Source organism: Leptodactylus fuscus, chromosome 4 (genome assembly GCF_031893055.1).
Source record: "Leptodactylus fuscus isolate aLepFus1 chromosome 4, aLepFus1.hap2, whole genome shotgun sequence".
NCBI lineage: Eukaryota > Metazoa > Chordata > Amphibia > Anura > Leptodactylidae > Leptodactylus > Leptodactylus fuscus.
The window spans coordinates 41,536,803-41,564,325 of NC_134268.1; the positions used below are offsets into that span (position 1 = coordinate 41,536,803).

At 43.3% G+C, this 27,523-nt stretch overlaps 1 protein-coding gene across 1 annotated transcript in view; it reads right to left on the reverse strand.

Moving 5' to 3' along the window:
* The window catches only part of LRRCC1 (leucine rich repeat and coiled-coil centrosomal protein 1), a 54,432-nt gene extending 27,184 nt beyond the window's left edge, over positions 1-27,248 (reverse strand). The window contains exons 1-8 of the mRNA XM_075270362.1: positions 27,116-27,248; positions 24,969-25,052; positions 23,126-23,331; positions 15,002-15,067; positions 13,276-13,443; positions 10,771-10,943; positions 6,278-6,484; positions 5,972-6,174 (exon numbers count right to left, since the gene is read on the reverse strand). Of these exons, the coding sequence (XP_075126463.1) occupies positions 5,972-6,174; positions 6,278-6,484; positions 10,771-10,943; positions 13,276-13,443; positions 15,002-15,067; positions 23,126-23,331; positions 24,969-25,027 (1,082 nt within the window). The 5' untranslated portion in view covers positions 25,028-25,052; positions 27,116-27,248. The remainder of the gene's footprint in view (positions 1-5,971; positions 6,175-6,277; positions 6,485-10,770; positions 10,944-13,275; positions 13,444-15,001; positions 15,068-23,125; positions 23,332-24,968; positions 25,053-27,115) is intronic.
* Between the last annotated feature and the right edge of the window lie 275 nt (positions 27,249-27,523).

The window sequence follows — 27,523 nt, forward strand, 5'->3', positions numbered from 1 at the left end:
CTCCCAGGTTACTGTTACAGACCTAGGAAGAAGGCGGGGCTTGTGGCTTAGGAGAGTGTGGGCGGGTACTGTATCCGCCCACACTCTCCTAAGCCAGAACAAGCCCCGCCTACTCCCAGCATTAGTAATACTAGCCTGGGAGGTGGGGGGCACATACGGTGGTCTGAAGACATGCGCAGTAGAAAGAAGGGGAGCGAGAACAGCGCGGATCGGCAGCGGCAGCTGGTAAGTAGACAAATGGGGGCACTTAGGTAGCCGGGGGATTTTTTAATCACTACACAGCGTGGATTCTAACAATTAAAGCGTTCAATTGTTAGATTCCATGATGTGTAGTGAATAGGATCGTTTTTAAAATCTGATCTCCAATTAGTAAAAAAAATCCCATTGACTTGAAAAGTCAAGATCGGCTCAACCCTAGTTGTTGCTAACTTTCAATTATAGCATGACTCTTAAGTGTTTTAGACACTTTCTTGACAATGGGTAGGGCATGTCGGGAAACAAGTGTGGGTTTGTTAAAAAAAAAAAGAAAAAAAAAGAAGTGTGGTTTAACCCCTTAACGACCGGCCCATAGTAAAATTAGGTCGGCACTGACAGGTCCTTCCTGACTGCCCTATAGTAAAATTACGTCGGGCAGTCAGGGAAGGATTCCCTGTCAGTGCCAACGTAAATGGAGCGGATCTTAGCTGTATCTGACAGCTAAGACCTTGCTCCATAACTCCCCATCGGAGGGGTCTCCGATCGGGGGGTTTTAACCCCTTCAGTTCCGTGATCAAACATGATCACGGAACTGAAGCGGTTCCGTGATGCTGCCGGCTGTATCGGCACCCCCCGCGGCGAGATCGGAGGGTGCCAGTGTCTCTAACATGCAGTCTGGGGTCTGGCCAGTGACCCCAGACTGCTAAAGACCCCCCATACCTGGTTGATCCTGCCCGGGGAAGAGAAAGTCAGACGCAGGCAGCCCCTGCGACTGACTTCCTCTAGACGCTGCAAGACACTGACAGCTGTGTCCTGCAGCGTCTAATAGAGAATTAGTGATGCTTTTATCAAAGCATCACTAATCCAAGTGTCCTAAAGGGACACATGAAAAAGTAAGAGAAAAAAAGTGAAAAATAAATAAATAAAGTTTATAATAAAAAGGAATAAAGTTATAAAGCCCCAAAATTCCCTTTTTGTATAGAAAATGAATTATATTAAAAAAACCCTAAAAATTAATAAAAACAATGCATATTTGGTATTGCCGCGTCCGTAACATTCTGTACAATAAAACTGAAGCAACATTTAATGTACACGGTGCACGTCGGAAAAAAAAAAGGGAAAAAACCCGCCGAAAGTAGTGATTTTTCGCATCTTACCTTACAAAATATGCTATAAAAAGTGATCAAAAAGTCATATGCGCCTCACAACAGTACCAATAAAAAGCTCAGGTTGTCCCGCAAAAAATAAGCCCCCAACCAACACTGTCAACCAAAAAATAAAAAATTTACGCCTCTCAGAAGATGGCGATGCAAAAAACATTGATTTATGACCCCAAATGTGTTTTTATTCTACAGAATTAGTATTGCATAAAAAAATAATATAAATGAGGTATCGCCGTAACCGTACCGACCCACAGAATAAAAGTCACATGTTACTTATACTGTACGCTGCATGGTGAAAAATTTAAAAGGTAAAACTCCATGCCAGAATTGATTTTTTTCTTTTTTAAATCCAGCAAAAAAGGGTTAATAAAATGTATTCAATAAGCTGTAGACACCCAAAGATGGTGTCGTTACAAAATGCATCTCGTCCCGCAAACAACAAGCCCTTATATGGCCACGTCACCAGAACAATAAAGAAAATATAGCATCTAATAATGCGAAGGCAAAACCCCCCAAAAATCGCCAAATCATTAGAACACGACTGGCTGCATCAGGAAGGGAATATATAAACTGTGCGAGCGTATATCAGGGGACACCCCATGTTTACAGCTTATTAGGGAACAGACACCAGAAGTGACCCCCAAAGTGACTTCCCCAATCATAGGAGCTACGGGGACATAGTAGGGTATTTGGTGTTTGCAATGTTCTCCGCACAGCTTATATATTCCCTCTTTGCCATCCACAGTGCAGTCACGTCTGGGATACTAATACTCACTACACCCCCTGATAAATTCTTTGAGGGGTGCAGTTTTCATAATGGGGTCACTCCTTTGGAGAATCCACTTTTCTGGTACCTTACAGGCTCTACAAACATGACATGGCGTCCAGATACCAAACATCTGACACTGTACTCCAAAAGCCGCATCGCGCTCCTTCCCTTCTGCGCCCTGCTGTGCGCCCAAACTGCAGTTTATGTCACATGTATGACACTGGTGTACCCTGGATAACGTATGTAATGCCATTTGTGGGTATAAACTGATATAGGGGCACATCCGGACACAGAAGGGAAGAAGGGTTATTGGGTTTTTGGAGCGCAGATGGTTTGGTTTTTGGATGCCATGACGCTTTTGCAGAGCTGAAACGCCAGTAAACGCCCTGATATGAGACCTTAATTGGAAACTACACCCCTGAAGGATTTCTCCAGGGGTACAGAGAGCATTTTTAACCCCCAAGTGTTGCTATAACTTATTATCCATAAATGAATACGAAGCTGATTGTGAGAAGTGAAAATGACCATTTTTCCAGGAATACGTAATTTCAGTGCGCAATATGTTGTGCCCGCCTTGTATCAGAGATGAACGCTCTGAAAGCTGTTGTGCCCGGGATACCCGCTTACCAGTTTTTGGAGTGTGTATCTCTGCTGATATAAGTTGGGCACAACATATCGGGCACTGAAATGGCAAATGTCTGGAAAAATTTCATTTTTAACTTCTCATTATCAGCTACGAGTTCATTTCTGGAAACTAAATAAATGCAACCCTCATGGGTTAAAATGCTCGCTACGCCACTTGATAAATGCCATCAGTGGGCTCGTGTCCAAAATGGCGTGACATTGCTGCGGATTCCACTTTATTGGCAGTTCAGGGGCTTTGCAAAAGTGGCATGAGGTCCAAAAACCAAAATAGCGCTCCTTCCCTTCTGTCCCCGGCTGTGCCCAAACAGCCATTTCTACCCACATATGGCATTAAGTCCGTTATCCGGGGTACACCAGTGTCATGCATGTGGGCATACACCGCCATTTGGGTACACAGCAGGGCACAGATGTGAAGGAGCGATATGTGCTTTTGGAGTGCAGATTTAGATTCTTCGTTTTTAGACACCATGTCACATTTGCGGAGACCCTAAAATTGCCCCTACAAAATGGGGTCACTTCTTGGTGAATTCCAGTTTACTGGCACCTCCAGGGCTCTGCAAAAACGTCATGGCGCCCAGAAAGTCCCTCTAACTCTGTACCCCAAAAGCTAAAAAGCGCAGGGCTCCTTCCCCTCTGAGCCCTGCTGTGTGCCCAAGCAGCAGTTTACACCCACATATATAATTTTTTGCCCCTCGTGATGGCCCCTTAATACTTTTAGGAGTGCAGGTCTCTGACAACACAAAGTGGGTGCAACGTGTTGGGCACCGAAATGGCATATTTCTTTTAAAATTTCAATTTTCATTTTGTACATTAATTTTTGGGAAGAATTCTTAGGCTCAAAGTGATAATACACCTTGATACATTCCTTGATGGGTGTAGTTTTCAAAATGGGGTCACTTTTGAGGGGTTTCCATTGTATTGATACTTTGTATCTTGTACTTGTGAAAGTGAAAACTTTGGGGATAAAGGAACATTTTAGTAATTTTTAACCTAAACATCCCAAGGTTAGTAAAATCTGTGAAACGGCTATAGGGTCAAAATGCTCACTATACCCCTCAATGAATACCTTAAGGGGTATAGGTTATCAAATGGGGTCATTTATGGGGGTTTTCAATTATTTTGGTAACTCAAATCTTGTTTGAATGCGCAATGGGCCTAAAATATCTGCAAGCAAAATTTTTATCTTGAAATCCAGTTGGTGCTCCCATCTTTTTGGGCCCCATCGTGCGCCCGTACATAGGATTAAGGCTACAAAGTGTACATTTTTGAACACAGGAGAAATGGGGTCATCTATTTTGGGGTGTTTTTCTTCATTTTCATGCGTTGTTGTGTAAAAAAAACTGCCTTTAAAATGACTTTTTTTGTGAAAAAAATATGAGAATTTTTTGTTTGACACAAATTCTTTTAAAATCTATGGGGTCAAAATACTCACTATGCCCCTCAATGAATACCTCAATGGGTCTAGTTTATAAAATGGTGTCATTTTTGGGGGGTTTCAATTGTTTAGGTAACTCAAATCTTGCTTGAATGCGCAATGGGCCTGAAACATTTGGAAGCAAAATTTGTGTCTTGAAATCCAGTTGGTGCTCCCTTCTTTTTGTAATGTAATTTTTTTCATCATTTGTAATAATTCTTGTAAAACAATATTTGTTTGATCAAAATGCTCAGTATACCCCACAAGGAATACCTGAAGGGGTCTAGTTTCACAAATTGGGTCATTTAATGGGAGTTTCTGTCATTATGCCACCAATTCCTGTCTGCAAACATAGCTTGGTACAGGAAAAAAATCACATACTCCAAATTTCCAAAATTTGCTTATAAACTTGATAAACTTCTAAATTGTCTAAATTACTCAAATATGCTAAAATTATTTCAAATATGCTTGAAACACAAAAGGAACATTTAGAAATATATAACTACTAACTTTTTTGCCCTGTATTATTGTGTATATGTGAGATATTGCAGCTGAAAATGGAAAACATTGAAAAATTTTAAAAATTTTCAGCATTTGCAAGTTTTTTAATAAATTTACACAAGTTATATCAGTCTAATTTTACCTTCTCAGTAAAGTACAACATGTCACGAAAAAACAATATCAGAATCGCTTGGATGCGCTGTACTGTTACAGAATTATTCACTGATAAAGTCACACAGTGCAGATTTCCAAAATGTGGCTTGGTCATTAAGGTCCAAAACAGGCTGGTCACTAAGGGGTTAAAAATGGCAAACAAAAAAAAAAAAAAAAAAAAAACTTGCTAAAATAAGCCAACCACGAAGGGGCATAAAATTAGACACAAGTATCCAAACATGCGCCAAATTTAATATACAGCGTAAGTCACTGTGATAAATTTGGCACATCTGGTATAGTTCACAGCCTACTGAATTTAAAGGGGTTGTCCCATCTCACGTATCCTATCTATACTGTTAGCTTATGTGGATTTAAGACTTTTCCTAAATACATTGCTTCATCAAAACTGCTTTGTTTGGCCATTATCTGAGATGATTCACTTCATTGCTTACACTGCTTTTCCATAACCACGGACCTGGGATGACCTTATCTCTCCGCCCAGGACAAGTGACGTAGCTCCCTGCTCTCAGATAGGGGAGGGGGAGCTGAGTGCTCGGAGCAGCTTGTATTTCTGAGCTGTTTATCTCCCAGTTATCAGTCTGCTAATTGAATTTTGCTGATAAGGGCTGAGATAGGGAGTCTATTACCTTTGTATGTAAATACAGACCTAACACTGAGTTTATTGCAAGCTGACTCTTGTTCCTGTAGTATGTAAATTTGGGATTCTCATCACCTATCAAATCCAGCTCTGCTACATCAGCTTTATATTGAGCATCCTCCAGTGATACTGTGCTAATTTATTTACAACCATCCCTCATTACTGACTGCAAACATGCACTGCTATGAAGAGAGATAGCAGAGCAAGTGAAGCCCCGCCCACCAATGTACCGAGAAAACCAGGAAGCCAACAGAGCACACAGCATGCAAGTTGCTGAACAGGCGAGTTGGGAATATCCCTTTAAAAGAGTATTACTGCCCCAATGTGTGTCAGTAAACCTGATCAGAGACAAGGACTGATGTGACAGAATATTCTTTGTACAGTGTAAACGAATATGGGCTAAGAAGCTGGAAAAAAAAGAATCTGAATTCCCAGCAATATCACACAACCTATATATAAATTTATTGGTATACCTGCTTAGGGATTTTGTCTTTTTCTGCAGACCGTGGCCTTTGGGAGCCTGGCTGTTCTTCCGAGAGCTAGGGATTTTGCTCCTTTTTATTACAGAAGTCTTCAGATTTTCTTTGCTGCTTTCACAGTCACTTTCTGTTGTCAGGTCAGTGTCTCTTTTAGGTTTCAGTATTTTTTCTTCCCGACCGGTCTTGGAATTGGAAGCCTGTAATACATAAATAAGCACGTCAGAAAATCTCATTCTTAGCCTTAAAATATGTGGAAAAGAACTAGGGTGTCGTGCAGAATAATAAATTCTACTCTTAAACCTTCTTCAGAAGTTCTGATATCTGATCTTCCAACTTCTTAATCCTCATTTCTCGCAGCATGTTGTTGGCATCTTGATTTTTCATAAATTCTTGCTCAGAGGATGAAGTGACATCTGTATATCCTGAGCCAGAGGTAACAGGTCGTTTTCGGTACTGAGATAAAACCTTATCAATTTGGGGTGTTACGACTGGAACGCTTATAGAATCCTAATGATACCAAGGAAATAGGTTAATGCAATGTAAGTTAGTCAAGTCAAGTCTTAGATAGAAGATATTATCTTATATTATAGTGGGATTATTCCCTTTACGTGGTACCACAAAAACTAACACCGACACATGGTACACAAACACCAATTGGCCAAACTTTGTGAGGGCACGTGGATTTTAGGACATGATGTATCCTATACGTGACCTATTTTTTATGGTGTGCACTATAACTTTCTTAGGTGACTGATGGCATTAAAGGAGTTTTCCATCTCGGCAACATTACCGAATAGGGAATAAAATAGCCAAAGAAACTACCACAAATAGAGTTATAATAAAATATAATAAATTTCATTAATATCCACTAAAAATCTACAAAAAGACATGTAACATACAGAAAAAGTGAATTCACAATACATATTGGTATACTTTAGTAAACGGAGAGGTGCTCCGACCCCAGTGGAGATCCAAGGGACATGTATTGAGATAGTCAGGACCTATAAGTATCTGGGTGTGCTCCTCAATAATAACCTAGACTGGGCTGACCACCTGGAGGCGCTGCACAGAAAGGGGCACAGCAGACTCTACCTGCTCAGGAGGCTGAGGGCCTTCGGAGTCCAGGGGCCACTTCTTAGGGCCTTTTTCAACTCTGTGGTTGCTTCAGCCATCTTTTTCGGTGTGGCCTGCTGGGGGAGCAGTATATTAATCAGGGACAGAAATAGACTTGACAGGCTGATCAGAAGGGCCAGCTCTGTCCTGGGGGGCCCTCTGGACCCAGTACAGGTGGTGGGTGACAGAAGGATACTGTCTGTGGTGACCTCCATGCGGGAGAACAAATCCCACCCCATGTATGAGACCTTGATGGCACTTGGTAGCACTGTAAGTGACCGTCTGCTTCACCCCAAGTGCGAGAAGGAGCTATTGCAAGTCCTTCCTTCCAACCGCGACCAGGCTGCATAATCTACATCAGACCAAGCGAAGATCACTCCGCACAGAGAACTAATGATTATGATGTCTTCCTTCTTTCTTCTTCTGTTCCTTAGCTGCTATGGACTCCTAGTATATCTTCTCTTCTCAGCATATATGTGCCTACTTCCGTAATATATTACTATGTATTATCCTGTATCTATAATACTAGGCTGCTGTAACATACTGAAATTTCCCCACTGTGGGACTATTAAAGTATTATCTTATCTTATCTGGAAGAATAAATCAATGTACTAGAATACTAAAACAATGTAGGAATAAGTGCCAAAATTAATACAATATCAAAAAGTACTATGGAGTGGTGTAAGTAATTACCAGCAAGTCTATAACACAAAAAATGTGTTTGCTACGCCATCACAATTATAGTACAATAAATAAGAAACACCACTTCATCAGTAATATCCTCCATACAAAACTTAGCACATACCTACACTGTCAGGATGGCCCAAGTTTTGTATGGAGGATATTACTGATGAAGTGGTGTTTCTTATTTATTGTACTATAATTGTGATGGTGTAGCAAACACATTTTTTGTGTTATAGACTTGCTGGTAATTACTTACACCACTCCATAGTACTTTTTGATATTGTATCAACTTTGTCACTTATTCCTACATTGTTTTGGTATACTAGTACATTGATTTATTCCCCCGGATGTATTGTGAATTAAATTTTTCCATATGTTACATGTCTTTTTGTAGATTTTTAGTGGATATTAAAGGGAACCTATTATTCAGATCGATTTTTTTTGTCCCTAAGGGCCCCTTCACATGGCATAAGCACGCCGCTCATTTAGACACGTATACACGTGTCCAAGCGCAGCGTTTCAAACCAGAGTCCATTGATTTCAATGGGAAGCCGGCGTATATCGGCATATACGCGTGTCTCCTACCTTTAGACATCTTCTTCGCACTGCCATTCTGTAGAAATCCAGTTTTTTGCCGGTCTTCTTCCGGCGCAGGAGGTGAAACTTGTAGGCCTTGCGCAGAGCCGACTGCACATGCCCAAGGCCACAAGAAAAATGGCCACTTACATAGTAAGTAAGCGGCCATTTTCTTGTGCCTGTGGTGGCAAAGCAGAGTGCTTTGGCAGCTTTGGGGATGCCCCCTGTGCTGTTTGTTCACTGGGGCCCGCCCCCAGTGCTGCGAGAGAACTCATTTGCATACCAGCGAAAATCGGGATTTCTATGGAATGGTGGCGCAGAGAAGACATCTAAATGTAGGAGAAGAATAGCCTTTCTTAAAGCTATTCCTACGTGTTAGGGACAAAAAAAAAATCGTTCTGAATGATAGGATCACTTTAATACAATTTATTATATTTTATTCTAATTCTAATTCTAATGTGTGGTAGTTTCTTTGGATATTTGTTACAGTAGTTCCCACATATGTTTTTCATATTAGCCTCTTTTGTGTATTATCTCGTAGGAAATAAGTTGCAAATCACTGGAGTCCAACCACTGGAACCTGCACCATTCACGAGAATGGGATGATTTGGTCCCTATTCTGCAATCCATTGCTTAGACCCCCCACTGTTCCAGATTCCTTTGTCCCTGTGTGAATGGAGAAATGGTCATATATGCGTATTGCCGATCCAACCACAGTCTAAGAGTTACAGAGACACCCGAAAGATTAAATGGAGTGATGGTTGCACTTGTACAGTATTACACAAGACCCCCATTTTTGTGATCGGTGGTGGTCAGACATCACCTAGGACTTAGTGATGGGGAACCTTTTAGAGACCAAGTGCCCAAACTGCAACCCAAAACCCACAAATTTAACGTAAAGTGCCAACACGGCAATTTAACCTTAATATTGTGCGGATCAACAATTAAGGACAATTAAGGACCCCCAAAATATGGTAGTGTGAATGGGGCTTTACAGAGCTTTCAATATTGTAAACAACTTTGTACTGCATTTGGTAGTTTTGAACAATTATTGTTCATTATTTACATTGCACATATCTGTTTTATAATGACCATGTAATGTTGTTATGACCTGTAATATCACATGTCTTCTATAAAAACAGATATCGTGCGATATTAATACTGAAGGGCACCCACACAGTCCAATCTGCTCCACAGTAGCCCCCACACAGTACAAAGGGCTCCACAGTGGCTCTTACACAGTAGAATCTGCTCCACAGTGGCCTACACACAATATAATCTGTTCCACATATGGGTGCCCACAGAGAGGGCTCCGAGTGCCACCCGTGCCATAGGTTTGCCATCACGGACCTAGGTTGTGAATCTTGGACATTCCCTTCAAAGACAATTTGTTAGCACTCATTACAAGTCGTTTTAGGATACATTCAGACTGTAACATCCTGCTCAGTGGTTTTGCATCATGATTTTTTTGCGCCAAAACTAAGAATGGACTCTAAAGAGAGACGAGAATGGAAAGATTTCTATCTATTCTGTGTTTTGGACCCATTACTGGTTTTGGCTTAGAAATACTGATGCTAAATACTGCTGTATGAATACACGGGTGCCTTTCCAATGCCTGTACTATTTATAGCACAGAGTCAATTGCTTTCAGCCTGGTACAGTCACTGCAGCTTAGCTCCCATTGAATTCAATGCTATGAAGCCAAAGACACTATACAAGGAACAGAGCCAATTGCTTCCGACTGTGCGCTGTATAGAATGGATGTCAAAAGTGGAAGTGGCCGCGCTCCCTACTGCTGTTGGCCCCCACCGATCATATATTTACCTATCCTAAGCTTTGGTCCTAAAAAAATAAGTCCTGAACAACAAACTTAAGTATAGTGAATCCCCCGTTACCTGCACCTAGGATTATTTCACATGACCTGTAGCAGTTTTTGTATATTTTCTCAAAAGCAAACATCTTTTTCATGTTCATGCTCGCAATGGACAATTGATCAGCTTCTCTCCATGTCATATCCTGTACAGTCTTGGCTGATCAGTTTCACCTATAGCCCCCTACAGAAGAGAAACCTCTCCTTGACAACTATTTAATACTGAATACAAAGCTAAGGGGGCGCTCACACTTGCGCCTGTGTCTGCTCGCTGGGTCTCTGTCCTATTCACCAGATAGGGGACGGCTTCCTGGGGGTCAGTTTTAAAACCCATTCATTTGAGTGGGTTTTAAAAGCAAACTGCTGGGGTCCATGTGCAGCCTCTCCGCGGTGACACCGTATTCAGTATACACTGCGTTATGATGTTGTTTTTCTTACAGGACACATTATTAAGTTGTATCTGGGAAAATAAACTTTTTTCAACAAGATATATTATAAAGTGTATTATACAAAGTCCATTATCACTATACATCATTACAAGGACTCTTACCTTCATATCTCTGTCTGCCTTGTCATCGTCACATGTAATCAGATATTCCAGGAAGTCCAGATTAGGCAGATCTACGGCGTCTATATCGAATCCAATAACAGATTCACCCGACCTACTTATCCCATCAAGGCCTTTCAGCTGTGGCAAGCCTCCAAGAATCAAATCTCTGTACCCTAAGCGGAAAAAAAACAGGTTATTTAAAGCAGCCCTGAATTGGATCCTTGAACTGTACTGGTCCTGGGTAATAGCCTGTATTTAACGGCAAAGCTCCATTCACAGTGATTTAGCCTTCAGAGCTTCAATCTCCCAGCATCTCTTGCTGATTCAGCTCCCACCTAGTGCTTGTTCAGGAGACTGTCATTCCGGTAGGTGTAGCCATCAGACAGTACAACAATTTGATGCAAGTAAATCTTAATTGTCCTACTAGATAATAAGAGCTCAGCTTATGTTCTGTTCATGTCTCAATTTTGGCAATGTGAGGCCATATCAAGAGAGTTCCATGATATACGTCTCCGAAGTGTTCATAGACCGCCAATAACCCAGTGCGTGATATAATAATGTCCTTTACGTATACTCTGGGCTGGCATATTATATTTTTCCACTGTACAGGAAGTTGTAGTATTACACACTTTCCTATGCAGACTGACTCAATAAAAAACATATACTGAATGCTATATGTTTTCTTACAATGGATTTCCCTCTTACCTTTCATTCACATCTGCGTTTGTATTCCGTACGGGGGAGTCCACATGGGGAACCCGCCAAACAGAATACCAAATGCAACTGCAAGCGGTGTGCAGTGAAAGCACATGGATCCCACAGACTATAATGGGGTCCATGTGCTTGCTGCACGCACAAATCATGCGGGCAGGAAAGTAGATTGTGAAGTGCTTTCTTGTCCTCATATTCCCTGTGGAGAACTGTCGGCAAGCACGTGGACCCCATTATAGTCTATGGGATGCATGTGCTTTCACTGGCACACCGCTTGCAGTTACGTTCGGTATTCCGTTTGGCGGGGACCTCATGCAGACTCCCCTGGACGGAATACAAATGCTAATGTGAACAAGACCTTAGAGACTCCCGACACAGTGTCTGCAAAGGAAAAATGCCTGCACGCAAGAGTTTTTCTCTCTGGCGCTTTCCGTTTTAAAATTACGAACACCCAATGGACCCCCGAATGTAACCACTGTTTTAGTGATCTGCCTCCCCATTGAGTTGGTCCCCCCCCCAATAGACAAAGGGATTCTACCACTAAAACACATTTTTTTCTAGTTAACACGTCGGAATAGCCTTTTAAAAGGCTATTCGTCTCCTACCTTTGGAAGTGCTCTCCGCCGCGCCGTTCGTTCAAAATACCGGTTTGTACCGGTATGCTAATTAGTTTTCTCACAGCGATGGGGGCGTCCCCATTGCAGCTCGAAAACCGACCGCAGCGCCGCCTCTATGGTCTTTGGTATCCTCCCCTTCCTTCTTCAGCATCCTGTCGGACGCCTGCGCAGTACGCTCTGTTCGGCAAAGATTGCCGAACGTACTGCACATGTGCGAAATTGAGGTGCCCGCACTATGGCTGGGACCGCAATTTCGCGCATGCGCAGTACGTTCGGCAATCTTCGCCGAACAGAACGTACTGCGCAGGCGTCCGACAGGACGCTGAAGAAGGAAGGGGAGGATACCAAAGACCATAGAGGCGGCGCTGCGGTCGGTTTTCGAGCTGCAATGGGGACGCCCCCATCGCTGCTCCTGCGATGGGGACGCCCCCATCGCTGCGAGAGAACTAATTAGCATACCGGTACAAACCAGTATTTTGAACGAACGGCGCGGCGGAGAGCACTTCCAAAGGTAGGAGACGAATAGCCTTTTTAAAGGCTATTCCGACGTGGTAACTAGAAAAAAATGTGTTTTAGTGGTAGAATCCCTTTAAACAATGGAGATGCATAGCTAGAGTGAATCCAAAGCCGTGTGTGTATGACTGTAACTCTGGACTACAATACAAGCTGTAACTCAAGGGCAGTTCTGATGTTGCTGCTATACAATGTTATTACTAACCTGTTGTACAAAGGAGAATATATTGTACACTTTATCCATTATGTAATAAAAGTATATAAGAAATGTGAATACCTTCGGAAACTCCTATAACCACTAGTCTCCAGCCAAATGACTGTGAATGTGACCAGTAATTCTGCAATGCCAGGTACTGAGAGAACCAGGCTCCAGCGAACTTTTCTACTCGAGTTTATCAGAAGTAAGTACAATATGCAGAAAAGACAATAAGAGGATGATGTAAAATAAGCTGAAGGGTGCAGACGTAGAAAGTTGTGTTCTTACTGGAGGTCTTGTTCAGGAGGAATGACCTTATAAATTAGATACGTCCCAAGGCAGAGTAGATGAAGACGAGTACGTGCCAGCTTTGATAAACTTTTTACGTGTCATACATAACACAAGTAGTGGATGGAAAGTCTATATTCTAACTATAACTGAGCGTTAAAAAGAAATGTGAAAAATTACCTTCTGCATAACAAACAGGGTTGCCTTTGCCATCCTGCTCTAATGTCAGGTGCACTAAACAGTGCAGTCCCATCATGCTGTGCAATACTTGGTCTATACTGCCAATGCAATTGCTATGGAGATATACGTGGCTAAGTTTGTGATTCCGTCCATGAAGAGGAATTAATCCTGAAAAAAATGAGATAATCAAATGAGAATACCTATCAATGGCTGAAAGTTCCCACTTGCGCCGCTGTCTGCCCGCTGTGAAACAATTTTCTTTTTGCACAGACACAAACTCCTGCATATGTAAATGACTACTTACACCAGTTTACTGTGTAAGCGGCCACAGGAAAATAGCCGCGCGCATGCGTAGTCGGCTCTGCTCGAGGCCTAGAAGTTTGAAGCCAGCGCCGGAAGAAGACACAGGGAGAGACCGTTCCAGGTGAAGGTGGAGGCGGTGCTGGAGATTTCTCTCGCAGCATTGGCGACGCCCCCCCAGTGCTGCGAGAGAACTCATTTGCATACCGAAGAAACCCGGGATTTCTACCGACCAGTGGCGCAGAGAAGGTAGGAGAAGAATAGCCTTTCTTAAGGCTATTCCTACGTGTAAGGGATAAAAAAAAAATTAATTATAATGATGGAATCCCTTTAAAGAGGACCTTTCATGGATTTTGGACAGGCGGTGTTATATACCTCCGGACTGAAGAGGGACCTCCAGGCAAGCCGACGATGTGGTAAGACACAGCCTATATTCACCTTTTTTGGTGTTATATACCACTGGAAAGCTGACAGTGCGCTGAATGCAGCTCACTATCGGCTTTTCCAATCTGTGCCCCGGGTGAAGAGCTATCGGTCCCGGTACTGTAGCTCTTCACAGTCAGAAGGGTGTTTCTGACAGTCAGTCAGGAACGTCCTTCTGCACAGCAGCGCCTATAACACTGTACTGTGAGTGTGGGGAGGAACGCCCCCTCCCTCTGCTCACAGTACTCATCCATAGACGAGTATTACCAGGAGGTACGTCCTTCTCCACAGTAGCGCCTATCGCGCTGTACAGTGTGAGCGGGGAGGAACACCCTCTCCCATCCTGATAACAATCGTCTATGTACGAGCACTGTGAGCAGAGGGAGGGGGCGTTCCTCCCCACTCACACTGTACAGTGCTATAGGCGCTGCTGTGGAGAAGGACGTTCCTGACTGAATGTCAGAAACGCCCTTCTGACTGTGAAGAGCTACGGTACCGGGACTAAAAGCTCTTTACCTGGGGCACAGATCGGGAAAGCTGACAGTGCGCTGAATTAAGCGCACTGTCAGCTTTCCACCAGTATATAGAACGGTCTGTGCCCAAATCAGTGAAAGGTCCTCTTTAACAGAAATGTAAATGCAGGTCCCTTTTCACATTAACCCATCTGTGCTAAGATCTAGATCACATTGAATACTGACGCCGGAGAATTAGAATTTCTGCGTCCACTTTCCATTCCGGAGGCTTCAGATTTCATAGGCCAATAAACTGAAATGTTAATATGTTAAAAGAAATTGAAAAACAATCTGCAGTTCTTCATTGTGTACAAAGCGATATTATCATAAAGATGTTACTGTCACAATCCATTACACAGCCGGAGAAGATGAAGCCATCGGCTCCATTATCATGTCTCGCCATAAATGTCTGCTCATTAATAAAACCTCTTCACTGGCAATTCAATGTCTAGGCAGCGAGATGCGGAAACAGGGGTGATAGATCCACTTACCACTCAGGTCATCTATACGATTATAGGATAGGTTCACTTTCCTCAGATTTAATAAGTTCTGCAGCCCTGAAGAAAATACATTAGAAGAATCATATAATAATATCACAAGAAAATAACATAAAGGGAGTCTGTCACCGGGGGGAAACATATTAACCACTTCAGTACCGGGCCAATTTGTGGTCCAGGACCAGACACATTTTCAGGTATTTTTGTATGTGCGGTTTTGAGGGCTGTAACATTTTTCTCATCCGTCTCATTCAACTAATTTTTGCGTCTTTTTTCAGGGACACATAGGGCTTTATTTTTATGTTGTTTTTATTTTCGAATGTGTTTTAATTTTTTTTATATCCGGGAAAATATGAACATAATAGGAGGGAAATTGTGTCTGGTTTTACTTTATTATTATTTTTTTTAATTTAATAACACAAATTGCTACTGAAAAACTTTATAAAATAGTTTTATTAGCGTTTATTAGCGTATTATTATTTTATTTATATACCGTATATACTCGAGTATAAGCCGACCCGAATATAAGCCGACCCCCCCAATTTTACCACAAAAAACTGGGAAAACTTATTGACTCGAGTATAAGCCTAGGGGGGGGGAAATGCAGCAGCTACTGGAAAATTTCAAAAATTAAAATGGTTGTAGTTTTTGGGTGCAGTAGGTGCTGGGTGATGGGGAAGGGTGTTTTGGTTTTGTCTGTGCCTTCCCTTCCTTTTTTTCCCCCACTTGGAATTCAGTCTGGCTGAATATAGGGTATCTGCAGTGCTCCTATTAACCCCTTCCTGATGGAACAGGAGCACTGCAGATCCCCTATATTCAGTAGACCGGGCACTTTCAGACAGGGATACCTAATGTGTATGTGTTTCACAGTCATTTTCTACTTTTGTATGTATTCTAGGGAAAGGAGCGATTTAGAACATTTATTTATTTATTTTTGCACTATTTTATGGGAGATTATATACATTAATATTGTGGCTGGTCATAGACCCACCCCCCTAAAAAAAAAAAAAAAAATTTTTTTTTTTTTGCTGACTCGAGTATAAGCCGAGGGGGGCTTTTCAGCACAAAAACTGGGCTGAAAAATTCGGCTTATACTCGAGTATATACGGTAATATATATATATATATATATATATACACTCACCGGCCACTTTATTAGGTACACCTGTCCAACTGCTCGTTAACACTTAATTTCTAATCAGCCAATCACATGGCGGCAACTCAGTGCATTTAGGCATGTAGACATGGTCAAGACAATCTCCTGCAGTTCAAACCGAGCATCAGTATGGGGAAGAAAGGTGATTTGAGTGCCTTTGAACGTGGCATGGTTGTTGGTGCCAGAAGGGCTGGTCTGAGTATTTCAGAAACTGCTAATCTACTGGGATTTTCACGCACAACCATCTCTAGGGTTTACAGAGAATGGTCCGAAAAAGAAAAAACATCCAGTGAGCGGCAGTTCTGTGGGCGGAAATGCGTTGTTGATGCCAGAGGTCAGAGGAGAATGGCCAGACTGGTTCGAGCTGATAGAAAGGCAACAGTGACTCAAATAGCCACCCGTTACAACCAAGGTAGCCAGAAGAGCATCTCTGAATGCACAGTACGTCGAACTTTGAGGCAGATGGGCTACAGCAGCAGAAGACCACACCGGGTGCCACTCCTTTCAGCTAAGAACAGGAAACTGAGGCTACAATTTGCACAAGCTCATCGAAATTGGACAATTGAAGATTGGAAAAACGTTGCCTGGTCTGATGAGTCTCGATTTCTGCTGCGACATTCGGATGGTAGGGTCAGAATTTGGCGTCAACAACATGAAAGCATGGATCCATCCTGCCTTGTATCAACGGTTCAGGCTGGTGGTGGTGGTGTCATGGTGTGGGGAATATTTTCTTGGCACTCTTTGGGCCCCTTGGTACCAATTGAGCATCGTTGCAACGCCAAAGCCTACCTGAGTATTGTTGCTGACCATGTCCATCCCTTTATGACCACAATGTACCCAACATCTGATGGCTACTTTCAGCAGGATAATGCGCCATGTCATAAAGCTGGAATCATCTCAGACTGGTTTCTTGAACATGACAATGAGTTCACTGTACTCCAATGGCCTCCACAGTCACCAGATCTCAATCCAATAGAGCATCTTTGGGATGTGGTGGAACGGGAGATTCGCATCATGGATGTGCAGCCGACAAATCTGCGGCAACTGTGTGATGCCATCATGTCAATATGGACCAAAATCTCTGAGGAATGCTTCCAGCACCTTGTTGAATCTATGCCACGAAGAATTGAGGCAGTTCTGAAGGCAAAAGGGGGTCCAACCCGTTACTAGCATGGTGTACCTAATAAAGTGGCCGCTGAGTGTATATATATATATATATATATATATATATATATATATATATAATTTTTTTTTTTTTTTTGATTGTGTCCCCATAAGGTGATAAGAGACCTTTGGGGACATCTGATCACCTTTTTTTTTGTACTGGAGGCTGATTTCTCCTATAACTGGGGCTGGTACATTTAGCCCCAGTTGCAGGAGGAATGCAGCCTCCTGCACGCTGCTATACATGGTATACAGAGCTGATCTGGGTCCTGTAGGACCCAGCAGCTCTTGCAAGACGCTGCTCCCAGCGGATCACGTGACCGCCGGGTCAGAGGACGGCCGCATCATGGCAGTGCCCATAGCCGTGTATACAGCGCTCATTGAGTGCTGTATACACAGCGATCGAGAAGGCAGGGAAGGGAATAAACCTTCCCTTCCTTCTCTCTGGGATCTCCGGCTGAAGTTACAGCCTGCTCCCAGCTTCAGCAGCTGCAAGATCTCTGTGCAGCTGCTGTGTTCTGATTGGACGTACCGGCACATCCTGTCAGGACTAGGCAACCACTATCCGGACGTTTATAGTCTATGGGCGGTCCGGAAGTGGTTAAACCAGCAACACAGTTAGATAGGTCTGGCTCACCCAAATGTAATGTCTTTTCCCTGGTTTTTGTTTGGGAGTCGTCCCCCCGAACAGAAACCTAGTTGACATATAAAAGTGCTTACCTTAGGAAACCCATCGACCCGATGGAATATAATAAAGTCCGAGCGGTTTCTCTCCGCAAGTTTCATGCGGCGTGGGAAACAGAAGACTCAAACGCAGATGTGAAACGGGCCTTAGTTTTTGTTTATGTAGATTGTGAGCCCCATATAGGGATCACAATGCATATATATATATATTTTTCTATCAGTATGACTTTGTAGAATGGGACGAAATCCACACAAACATGGGGAGAACATACAAACTCCTTGCAGCTGTTTTTCCTAGCGGGATTCGAACCCAGGACTCCAGCGCTGCAAGGCTGAGTGCTAACCACTGAGCCACGGTGTTGCCCCTGAACCAAGCCTCAGTGACAGGGCCAGGAGAATTACTCATATCTCGCATGGGTCTGTGTTCTCGCATCCATGCTGGCATATCAGAGCAGTGTGGGGCATAGCAGTTGGGAGCAACAGAGCCGCCTTCAGTGCTCCAGACCGCTCATTTACATATTGTGAAATAAATGAATATCTCGGCAACAAAAACACAAATTTTCTTGCAAAGTAAGGTGTTATATTCAGGTAAGCCTGACCCATCTAGATGTGTTGCTGGTTTACTATGCTTTACCCTAGTGACAGACTCCCTTTAAAAAATAAAGAAAAAAAAGCTACATAATCTAGTAATACCTACCTGAAGGGATGAGCAATTAATTGAAAAATAATTGAAACTGACCGTCAATCTGATTTTGTACACATTTGAATGGGTTTGAAAAGTGTCCACCCGTGAGCGTTTTGTGGTCTCCACGGCAAAACCGTTTCCTGCCGACAGAAAATGGAAACCTGCAAAACGGAGATCGGGCGATGGTGTGAACCCGCCCTCAAAGGTATATGGGTGCACTTATTAACCCATTACTAGCACTAATAGACCTTTTTATAAAAAGCACTTTTTACCTGGAAAACCCCTATAAGATATATAACTATACAGTGCCTACAAGTAGTATTCAACCCCCTGCCGATTTAGCAGGTTTGATAAGATGCAAATAAGTTAGAGCCTTCAAACTTCAAACAAGAGCAGGATTTATTAACAGATGCATAAATCTTACAAACCAAAAGGTTATGTTGCTCAGTTAAAATTTTAATAAATTTTAAACATAAAAGTGTGGGTCAATTATTATTCAACCCCTAGGTTTAATATTTTGTGGAATAACCCTTGTTTGCAATTACAGCTAATAATCGTCTTTTATAAGACCTGATCAGGCCGGCACAGGTCTCTGGAGTTATCTTGGCCCACTCCTCCATGCAGATCTTCTCCAAGTTATCTAGGTTCTTTGGGTGTCTCATGTGGACTTTAATCTTGAGCTCCTTCCACAAGTTTTCAATTGGGTTAAGGTCAGGAGACTGACTAGGCCACTGCAACACCTTGATTTTTTCCCTCTTGAACCAGGCCTTGGTTTTCTTGGCTGTGTGCTTTGGGTCGTTGTCTTGTTGGAAGATGAAATGACGACCCATCTTAAGATCCTTGATGGAGGAGCGGAGGTTCTTGGCCAAAATCTCCAGGTAGGCTGTGCTATCCATCTTCCCATGGATGCAGACCAGATGGCCAGGCCCCTTGGCTGAGAAGCAGCCCCACAGCATGATGCTGCCACCACCATGCTTGACTGTAGGGATGGTATTCTTGGGGTCGTATGCAGTGCCATCCAGTCTCCAAACGTCACGTGTGTGGTTGGCACCAAAGATCTCGATCTTGGTCTCATCAGACCAGAGAACCTTGAACCAGTCTGTCTCAGAGTCCTCCAAGTGATCATGAGCAAACTGTAGACGATCCTTGACATGACGCTTTGAAAGTAAAGGTACCTTACGGGCTCGTCTGGAATGGAGACCATTGCGGTGGAGTACATTACTTATGGTATTGACTGAAACCAATGTCCCCACTGCCATGAGATCTTCCCGGAGCTCCTTCCTTGTTGTCCTTGGGTTAGCCTTGACTCTTCGGACAAGCCTGGCTTCAGCACGGGAGGAAACTTTCAAAGGCTGTCCAGGCCGTGGAAGGCTAACAGTAGTTCCATAAGCCTTCCACTTCCGGATGATGCTCCCAACAGTGGAGACAGGTAGGCCCAACTCCTTGGAAAGGGTTTTGTACCCCTTGCCAGCCTTGTGACCCTCCACGATCTTGTCTCTGATGGCCTTGGAATGCTCCTTTGTCTTTCCCATGTTGACCATGTATGAGTGCTGTTCACAAGTTTGGGGAGGGTCTTAAATAGTCAGAAAAGGCTGGAAAAAGAGATAATTAATCCAAACATGTGAAGCTCATTGTTCTTTGTGCCTGAACTACTTCTTAATACTTTAGGGGAATCAAACAGAATTCTGGTGGTTTGAGGGGTTGAATAATAAATGACCCTCTGAATAAACTTTTCACAATTTAAAAAAAAAATTAAACAAAGAATAACATTCTTTTTTGCTGCAGTGCATTTCACACTTCCAGGCTGATCTACAGTCCAAATGTCACAATGCCAAGTGAATTCCGAATGTGTAAACCTGCTAAATCTGCAGGGGGTTGAATACTACTTGTAGGCACTGTATATGTATACAATGGATCTTATTTTAAACCAATGAGGTCCATCTGGTGCCAGTAATGTCTGTTAATGACTGACTTGGTGCTATAAAAGCTGCAGCAGAAGACAATAAAATACTATTGAATGGGTTATAGGTAGAGATGAGCGAGTACTATTCGAAACGGCCGTTTCGAATAGCACGCACCCATAGGGATGAATGGAAGCGGCTGGCACGCCGACTTTGCCAGCGACCAGCCACTTAACCCCCTGTGTGCCGTCTGCATCCATTCATTCCTATGGGTACGTGCTATTCGAAACGGGAGATTCGAATAGTACTCGCTCATCTCTAGTTATAGGACAGGAAATCTGCAGAATGCTCTATATGTGGTCAATCCCTATTAGATTTTTGTCGCAGATGTAAAACCTACAGGTAACACAACATAGGTGTCGCGAGCAGGCTTGATATGCCTAATTCTAAGCTTTGTAATACAGCTATATACTGAAGCCGTCATCTACAATTCAAAGCAATTGGCACAATATGAAAGAAACACGTTTAGGACTGATCATATCTTTTCTACTACACTTTTTTGAGACATTCTGCCAAAAAGGAGCTGAAAAGTGGCTTAAGATGATAATTTCTATATCACTAGATCTTTAGACATATAATTTAACATCAGTGGAACAGGTCGCAATTTCAGAGGTATATGAAACTAAAAATATTACTTTCAAGGATTGGCTGAATGTCAAAAGAGACAGGGGGAGTGATGATGTGTATAGATCCAAAATATATTTATATGAAATAATCTTATTTCTGTGCTATTCTTCCTTCAGTAAGGCCATGTCCATCTCCCTCCTCCCCATGTAAGTCTTTGTTTCAAAAGGATAACTTCTTATTTAAAAATGACACTTAGGCTGAGTTCACACAGCGCTTTTAAATGAAGAACAGCATGCTTTTTTAATTATAGTAATGAGTAGCACACTTCTACTTCAGCAGAATGTACTCATGTATTGTACAATTGTAGTCCATCCCAAAAGAGTTTGATGGGGTTGAGGTCAGTCAAGGTCTTGCAAATCCCCTAACTCTGCCTTTATGGACCTTGCATTCTGCTCTGGGGCTCAGTCATGCTGGAACACAAAAGAGCCTTCCCCAAACTGTTACCATAAAGTTGGAAACATACAATTGTCCAAGATGTTTTGCAGACAGCTGATCGGTTGCGAATGACTGCTTGATTACACAGCATAATAGTGTGATTATTGGTGGCCGAATGCTGCTACACAAGCATGCATCCCAACTCATTTGGATCTGACAATAATTAAAGGGGTTGTCCCATCTCATGGATCCTATCTATACTGGTTGTTTACGTCAATTGAAGACTTTTCCTAAATATATTGCTTTTGCAACGCTGCTTTGTTTTCCTGCTATGTGAACTTATTCCTCCCATAGTTTACACAGCGTTTCCATAACGCCGGACCAGTGTGATAGGACAAGTGACATCACTCACTGCTCTGCCGGCAGGACAATCAGCGGCGTCTGTTATCTCTCTATGTAAACACACAGATAACACTGAATGTTCTGTACAAGCATGTGTATATTATCTGATCTGCATAAGTGTTGTGATACTTCATAGCGTCCTGTTCAGCAAGCTGGGAGGGGGAGGAATACAGAGTGAGAAGAGGAGACAACAGGTAAAGCTGCTGAAACAGGGAGATGGGAAAACCCCTTGGAAGGGGTTTTCTGGGCAAAATTTTTTTTTTTTTTTTTTTTTAATGTCAGTGCTATTAATGGGTTAATAAATACACCTATATACCTTTAGCACGTTTTGAGCGATTTCTGTGTGTCTCTGGGAGCTCCTGGTATCTCCTGCTTTTGTTTATTTGCTGCTGCTTCCTGATGTGTAACTTCCTCACTAACCCCTCTCACCTTACTCCCACCTCCTTCCTCACACCCCCTCCCTGCCTCTCTAGCTATCCCACCCTTTCCTACCTACTCTGCCCAATCCCCAACTCATATTATATACTTGCCCCTTCACGCTTCTTCCTGTGAGATGGCCCCTCCTCTTCCTGAACTGATTCAGTCTGTGTGAACTCTTCTCCTCCAGCAATGATCCATGCATACCCAGTAGAGGTGAATTACCAACAGCAGCGCGAATTTCAGGAAATTGGGAAATGGACTATCACCGGATAATCAGAAAATGTCCCTGGGGCCATCGGATGACTGTCCCAGGTATATAGATAACTATACAATTTTGATTAATAATGTTATTTAGAAAGAAGAAGGGGGAGGGTATTTAGATTAGTTTAGGGATAGCCATTTATTTCCATTTATCCCGGACAACCCCTTTAATCCCAGTCTCCCCACTCTCCAGCTACAGGTCATACTGCTAAGGGTTTAGGAAGCTGATATATGAGGAAAAGGGAGTATTTAGGGGAGGTGGTCTGCACTCCAGAGTTTCCTTTAATTGAAAAAAAAACTTGTGAATGGAGACTCTCTTTGTCTGCAGAATTAAGAACTGCCAGAGGTTTTCCATAGTCCTATGGAGCAGCTATAGGCACTAACCTTCTATTACTGTGAGCCTGTTACAAGACAGATTCAAGCTCTGTAGACTTATTAGAGAGTCCAGGCCTTCAATTCTGGAGATAAGATTGGATGACAAGTCCAGATGTTGTAAACGGTGGAGATACGAGAGCCCCTCGATCCTGGAGATCTGGTTGCAATGCAGATTGACTGACAGGAGATGCGCATTCAGGGTAATGTTCAGCAAACTAAAAAAAAAAATTTAAAAAAAAGGAGCAGTGAGACTAATAGGAACTATCACAAAATACTGCAAACTTATGTATAATGTGTCCACTGTATTCTTCTTTTTTTTTTTTTTTTTATACTGTTGATAGTGAGCCCCATATAGGGATCACAATGTACATTTTTTTCCCCTATCAGTATGTCTTTGGAGTATGGGAGGAAATCCATGCAAACACAGGGGGAATATACTAAGTCTTTGCAGGTGTTGTTCCTGGCCGGATTCGAACCCAGGACTCCAGCGCTGCAAGGTGGCAGTGCTAACCACTGAGCCACCGTGTTGCCTCCAGTGTCCACTGTATTCTTGAAATGCCACCCCTGGCCCTCTAAACATCTGAGCATACACTGAGCTGTCAATCACATTTGAGGGAGGAGGTGGCAGACAGGAATGGAGGTCACTCAGTAATAATTTTTGCGCTATCCCATCTACCAGCAGAGATCAGGACTGTGGAGTAGGAGTCAGAAAAAAGTGCTTTGTAGGGGTCTTTAAGGAGGCATTCACACGGAGGAAGTTGGCGGTGATTCTCGCACGATAACTCGCGTAAGAATCAGCACTGAAAAAAAGACTCCCATTGACTTCAATGGGTTCCATTTTCTGCGCGGAACCCATTAAAATCGATGGGAGTCTTTTTTTCAGCGCTGATTTGTACGCGAGTTATCGTGCCAGAATCACCGCCAACTTCCTCCGTGTGAATGTCTCCTTAGGGCTCGTTCACATCTGCGCTTGGGAGTCCGTTCTGCAGGTTTCCGTTTCCTGCACAAAAGTGGGCAGGAGACAGAAACCTGCCGGCATCTTTCAATCCTATTCATTTCAATGGGTTTGAAAAGTGTCCAGCTGTGAGCGTTTTATGCTCTCCGCGGCGAAACCGATTTTTTAAAACCGGACACAGAGTTGGACTCTGTGTCCGTTTTTTTTTTTTAAAAAAATGGTTTCGCTGCGGAGAGCATAAAACACTCACCGGCGCTCATGGACGGACTTGGCATGACAGGTTTCAGAAGACGGAAACCTGAGAACGGAGATCCTAACGCTGGTGTGAACCCAGCGTAACAGGGCCCGAATCCTACCTTTGTAGCCACAAACTGATGAAGCAACGCAGAGATATTTTTTTATCATAACGGAAATCCTGCAAGTGCACTGTGGGCGGAGCCAGATTTGCCTCCAGATAGCCAAGATGTGATGGACATTGTTAGTCTTTGCCTTTGTCACAAAAGTCTGTAGGTAATTCTGGCACTTTCTCTGAAAATCCAAAAAAGCTTTTTAGCCATTTACCCTACATAGGGGTCTTTATCATTTAGCAATGGAAAAAGTAGGGAATAGCCTAGCAAAACGCCATTACTTTATGAAATGAGAATACCCCACACAGCTTACCTTCTATTACAGAAGTGTCTGACCTCTGCATAAGCAATGCCGCCCCTGCTACCTCTTGTGTCACCCCCTCTACCTCATAGATTGTAAGCTCTTGCGAGCAGGGCCCTCAGTCCCATTGTGTGAAATGACTTTCTTTTAAATGTATCTGTCTGTATTTGAACCCTACAAATTGTACAGCACTGCGGAATATGTTGGCGCTATAGAAATAAAATGTATTATTATTATTATTATTACTACCTTGTGATCTGTTTATCCATCAAACTCAATTCCTTGCCATCTGGATCCCCGCCTGCCATCTTTATTCTCCGCAATGGCCAGATCCTAAAAACAAAATATTTAATTTATAAACTTTTAATATGAGATTTGGCATCACCTGGCATCATGGGGCACATAGTTCTATGGGTTTTACTCACTGCCCTGCTGTAGCGTTTAAAGAAGTATTCTGCAAGTTATATATTGATGGCCTGTCCTTATGACAGGTCATCAATATCTGATCAATTGTGTCCAATACTCAGCACCCCACATATCAGGTGCTTGAAGCAGAAGAAGCTTACACTTCATAGGACAATTCATGTAAATGGTCCTGAGACACTAATAAGCAGATAATTAGGACACTATTACATATGTAGGGACTTTTACCTGTAGGGGGAGAGTATCAGGACACTATTACTTATAGGGGACAGCCGGCCTTACGGTTGCTTTCTGCGGGCTATAAATGTAACAACACATAACTGGCCGAGCTATATTTTCATAGCCACAGAATTACCGTACTAATGGTCTTTTCAAGACAACCATAAGGTTAAGTTCACACCTCTGAGTTTACCGTGGAGTTTGCAACAGAATCCGCCTCCCACTCATCTAAAGGTATGTTCACACAGTAGAAAATGAAGAGGAATTCCTCTTCATTTCCGCCACTGCCATTCTCAACTGAGGTTGGCTGTGACCAGATGCAAGACATCGGCACTCCGCTGCGGTTTTCTGCTGCAGATTAGGCCCAGCTGAATGGTCCTAACCAGCAGGGAGTCTCGAGCCGCAGCCTCTGTGAAGGAATCAGCAGCAGAATTTGCGACAAGATCGAGCAAGATGCTTCTTTTTTCCGTGTCCTACTGACACCTCTGCCTCCCATTGAAAACAATGGGAGGCGGAATTTGGGCAAAATCTGCCCTGGATTGGATGGCGAAATTTGCCCCAAAATATGTGTGAACATATGCTTAATGGGAGGCACTAGCTGATTTTTTTGAATTAACGTAAAAATAAAATATTACCTTTACTATCGGCGTGGAATTGGACACTGCCCTAGCCAAATTCTGCTTCAAATTCAGTTAAAATCCTCAACTCTTTGTGACAAGCAGAAAAAATCTGCTTTAAATTCCTGAAGCAGAAACTTTAAAATCCTAAAGGCTAGTTCACACGGGCACAGAGGGGGCGGATTATGACACGTAATCCACATCATAATCCGCCCCCTCACAATGGTGGTCTATGGAGACTGCCAGGCTGCATGTTACCGTTCACGGAAAAAAGAAACAGCCTGCCCTTTCTTCAAGCGGATTCAGCGGCTCAATGAGATGCGGAGTCCATCTCGCGTCAGCAACCTCCAGAGTTGGCCCATTCATTTGAGCATGCTCCGGAGAGGGGAGCGGCGACAGTAGTGGCAGGCGGGTTTTGATCCGAGAGTGACATGGCTCCCCGTGTCACTCTCGGTGCCAAAATCCGCCTGAACGCTCCCTGTGTGAACTAACCCTTAATGTGAACATACCTAGTTTTAGGTCCTGGTCATGAAAAAAAGTGTTTTTCGCCTCCCGTTCACTTCTATTGCTTTCCTCAGGCAGAATCCGCGTGAATAAAGGTCATGCTGCTTCTTTTTTCTGCTAGCAGTCTCCATAGACCACCATTGTACGGAGGCAGATTTTGAGGCGAAATCTGCTGTCAAAATCTGCCTCATTGCCCCGGTGTGAACTAGCCCCTCCAGGCTGTTGTGGCAAAAATTAGTTTGACATCCCTGATCTAGTAAGATGCTCAAGATATGAAAGCAGCCGCGTAACAGCCTGCCGGTATCATGGAGGGGTCTAATACTGGAGGTGGAGAAACAATACAATATGTATGTGAGGGGGGTGTGTATATATACAGTATATATATATATATCAGTATACACATATACACACACTATATATAAGGTGACATTATACATGATAGGGATGTGTGGTGCTGAGCACGGTCTCTGCAGTTACATCTGCACTACAAGCCCCAGGACAACCTGCCCGGATACTCCTATAAGACTACACAAGATACAGCCCTGCGCTGCGTCTTCTCCCTCTCATTAGCAGAAACGGGCTGTACGCATTGTGTTCTAGCTGTAGATAACGCAGTAATAACGTACTACTCACCCCGGTGTGCACAGGGCTCACTAATCCCGCTGTATGAAGGCGGCACATCACCAAACCGGAAGCTGCTAGCTACATGGCAACCATACGCGTCCACCGCATAGCCCCGCCCTCCGCCGGCTGAACAGCCAATCACGGAAGGCCCGGAATGACGCGGCTGTTTGTTTATAAAATAAGATTTGTAACTGTCAGGACGGCGGGCAGTGGTGGATGGTTGTGACGGGGGAGGAGTTAGTGACGGGGGGGAGTGTGGATGTCATGTATGGTATGGGGTCCGCGGTAAGAGGGGGGTCAGTATTGTTTGTGGATGTGACGGCTGGGAGGGGTCAGTGGTGTGTGGATGTCATGTATGGGGTGACGGGGTCAGTATTGTTTGTGGAAGTGACGGGGGGGGGGGCTATCTGTATGTCA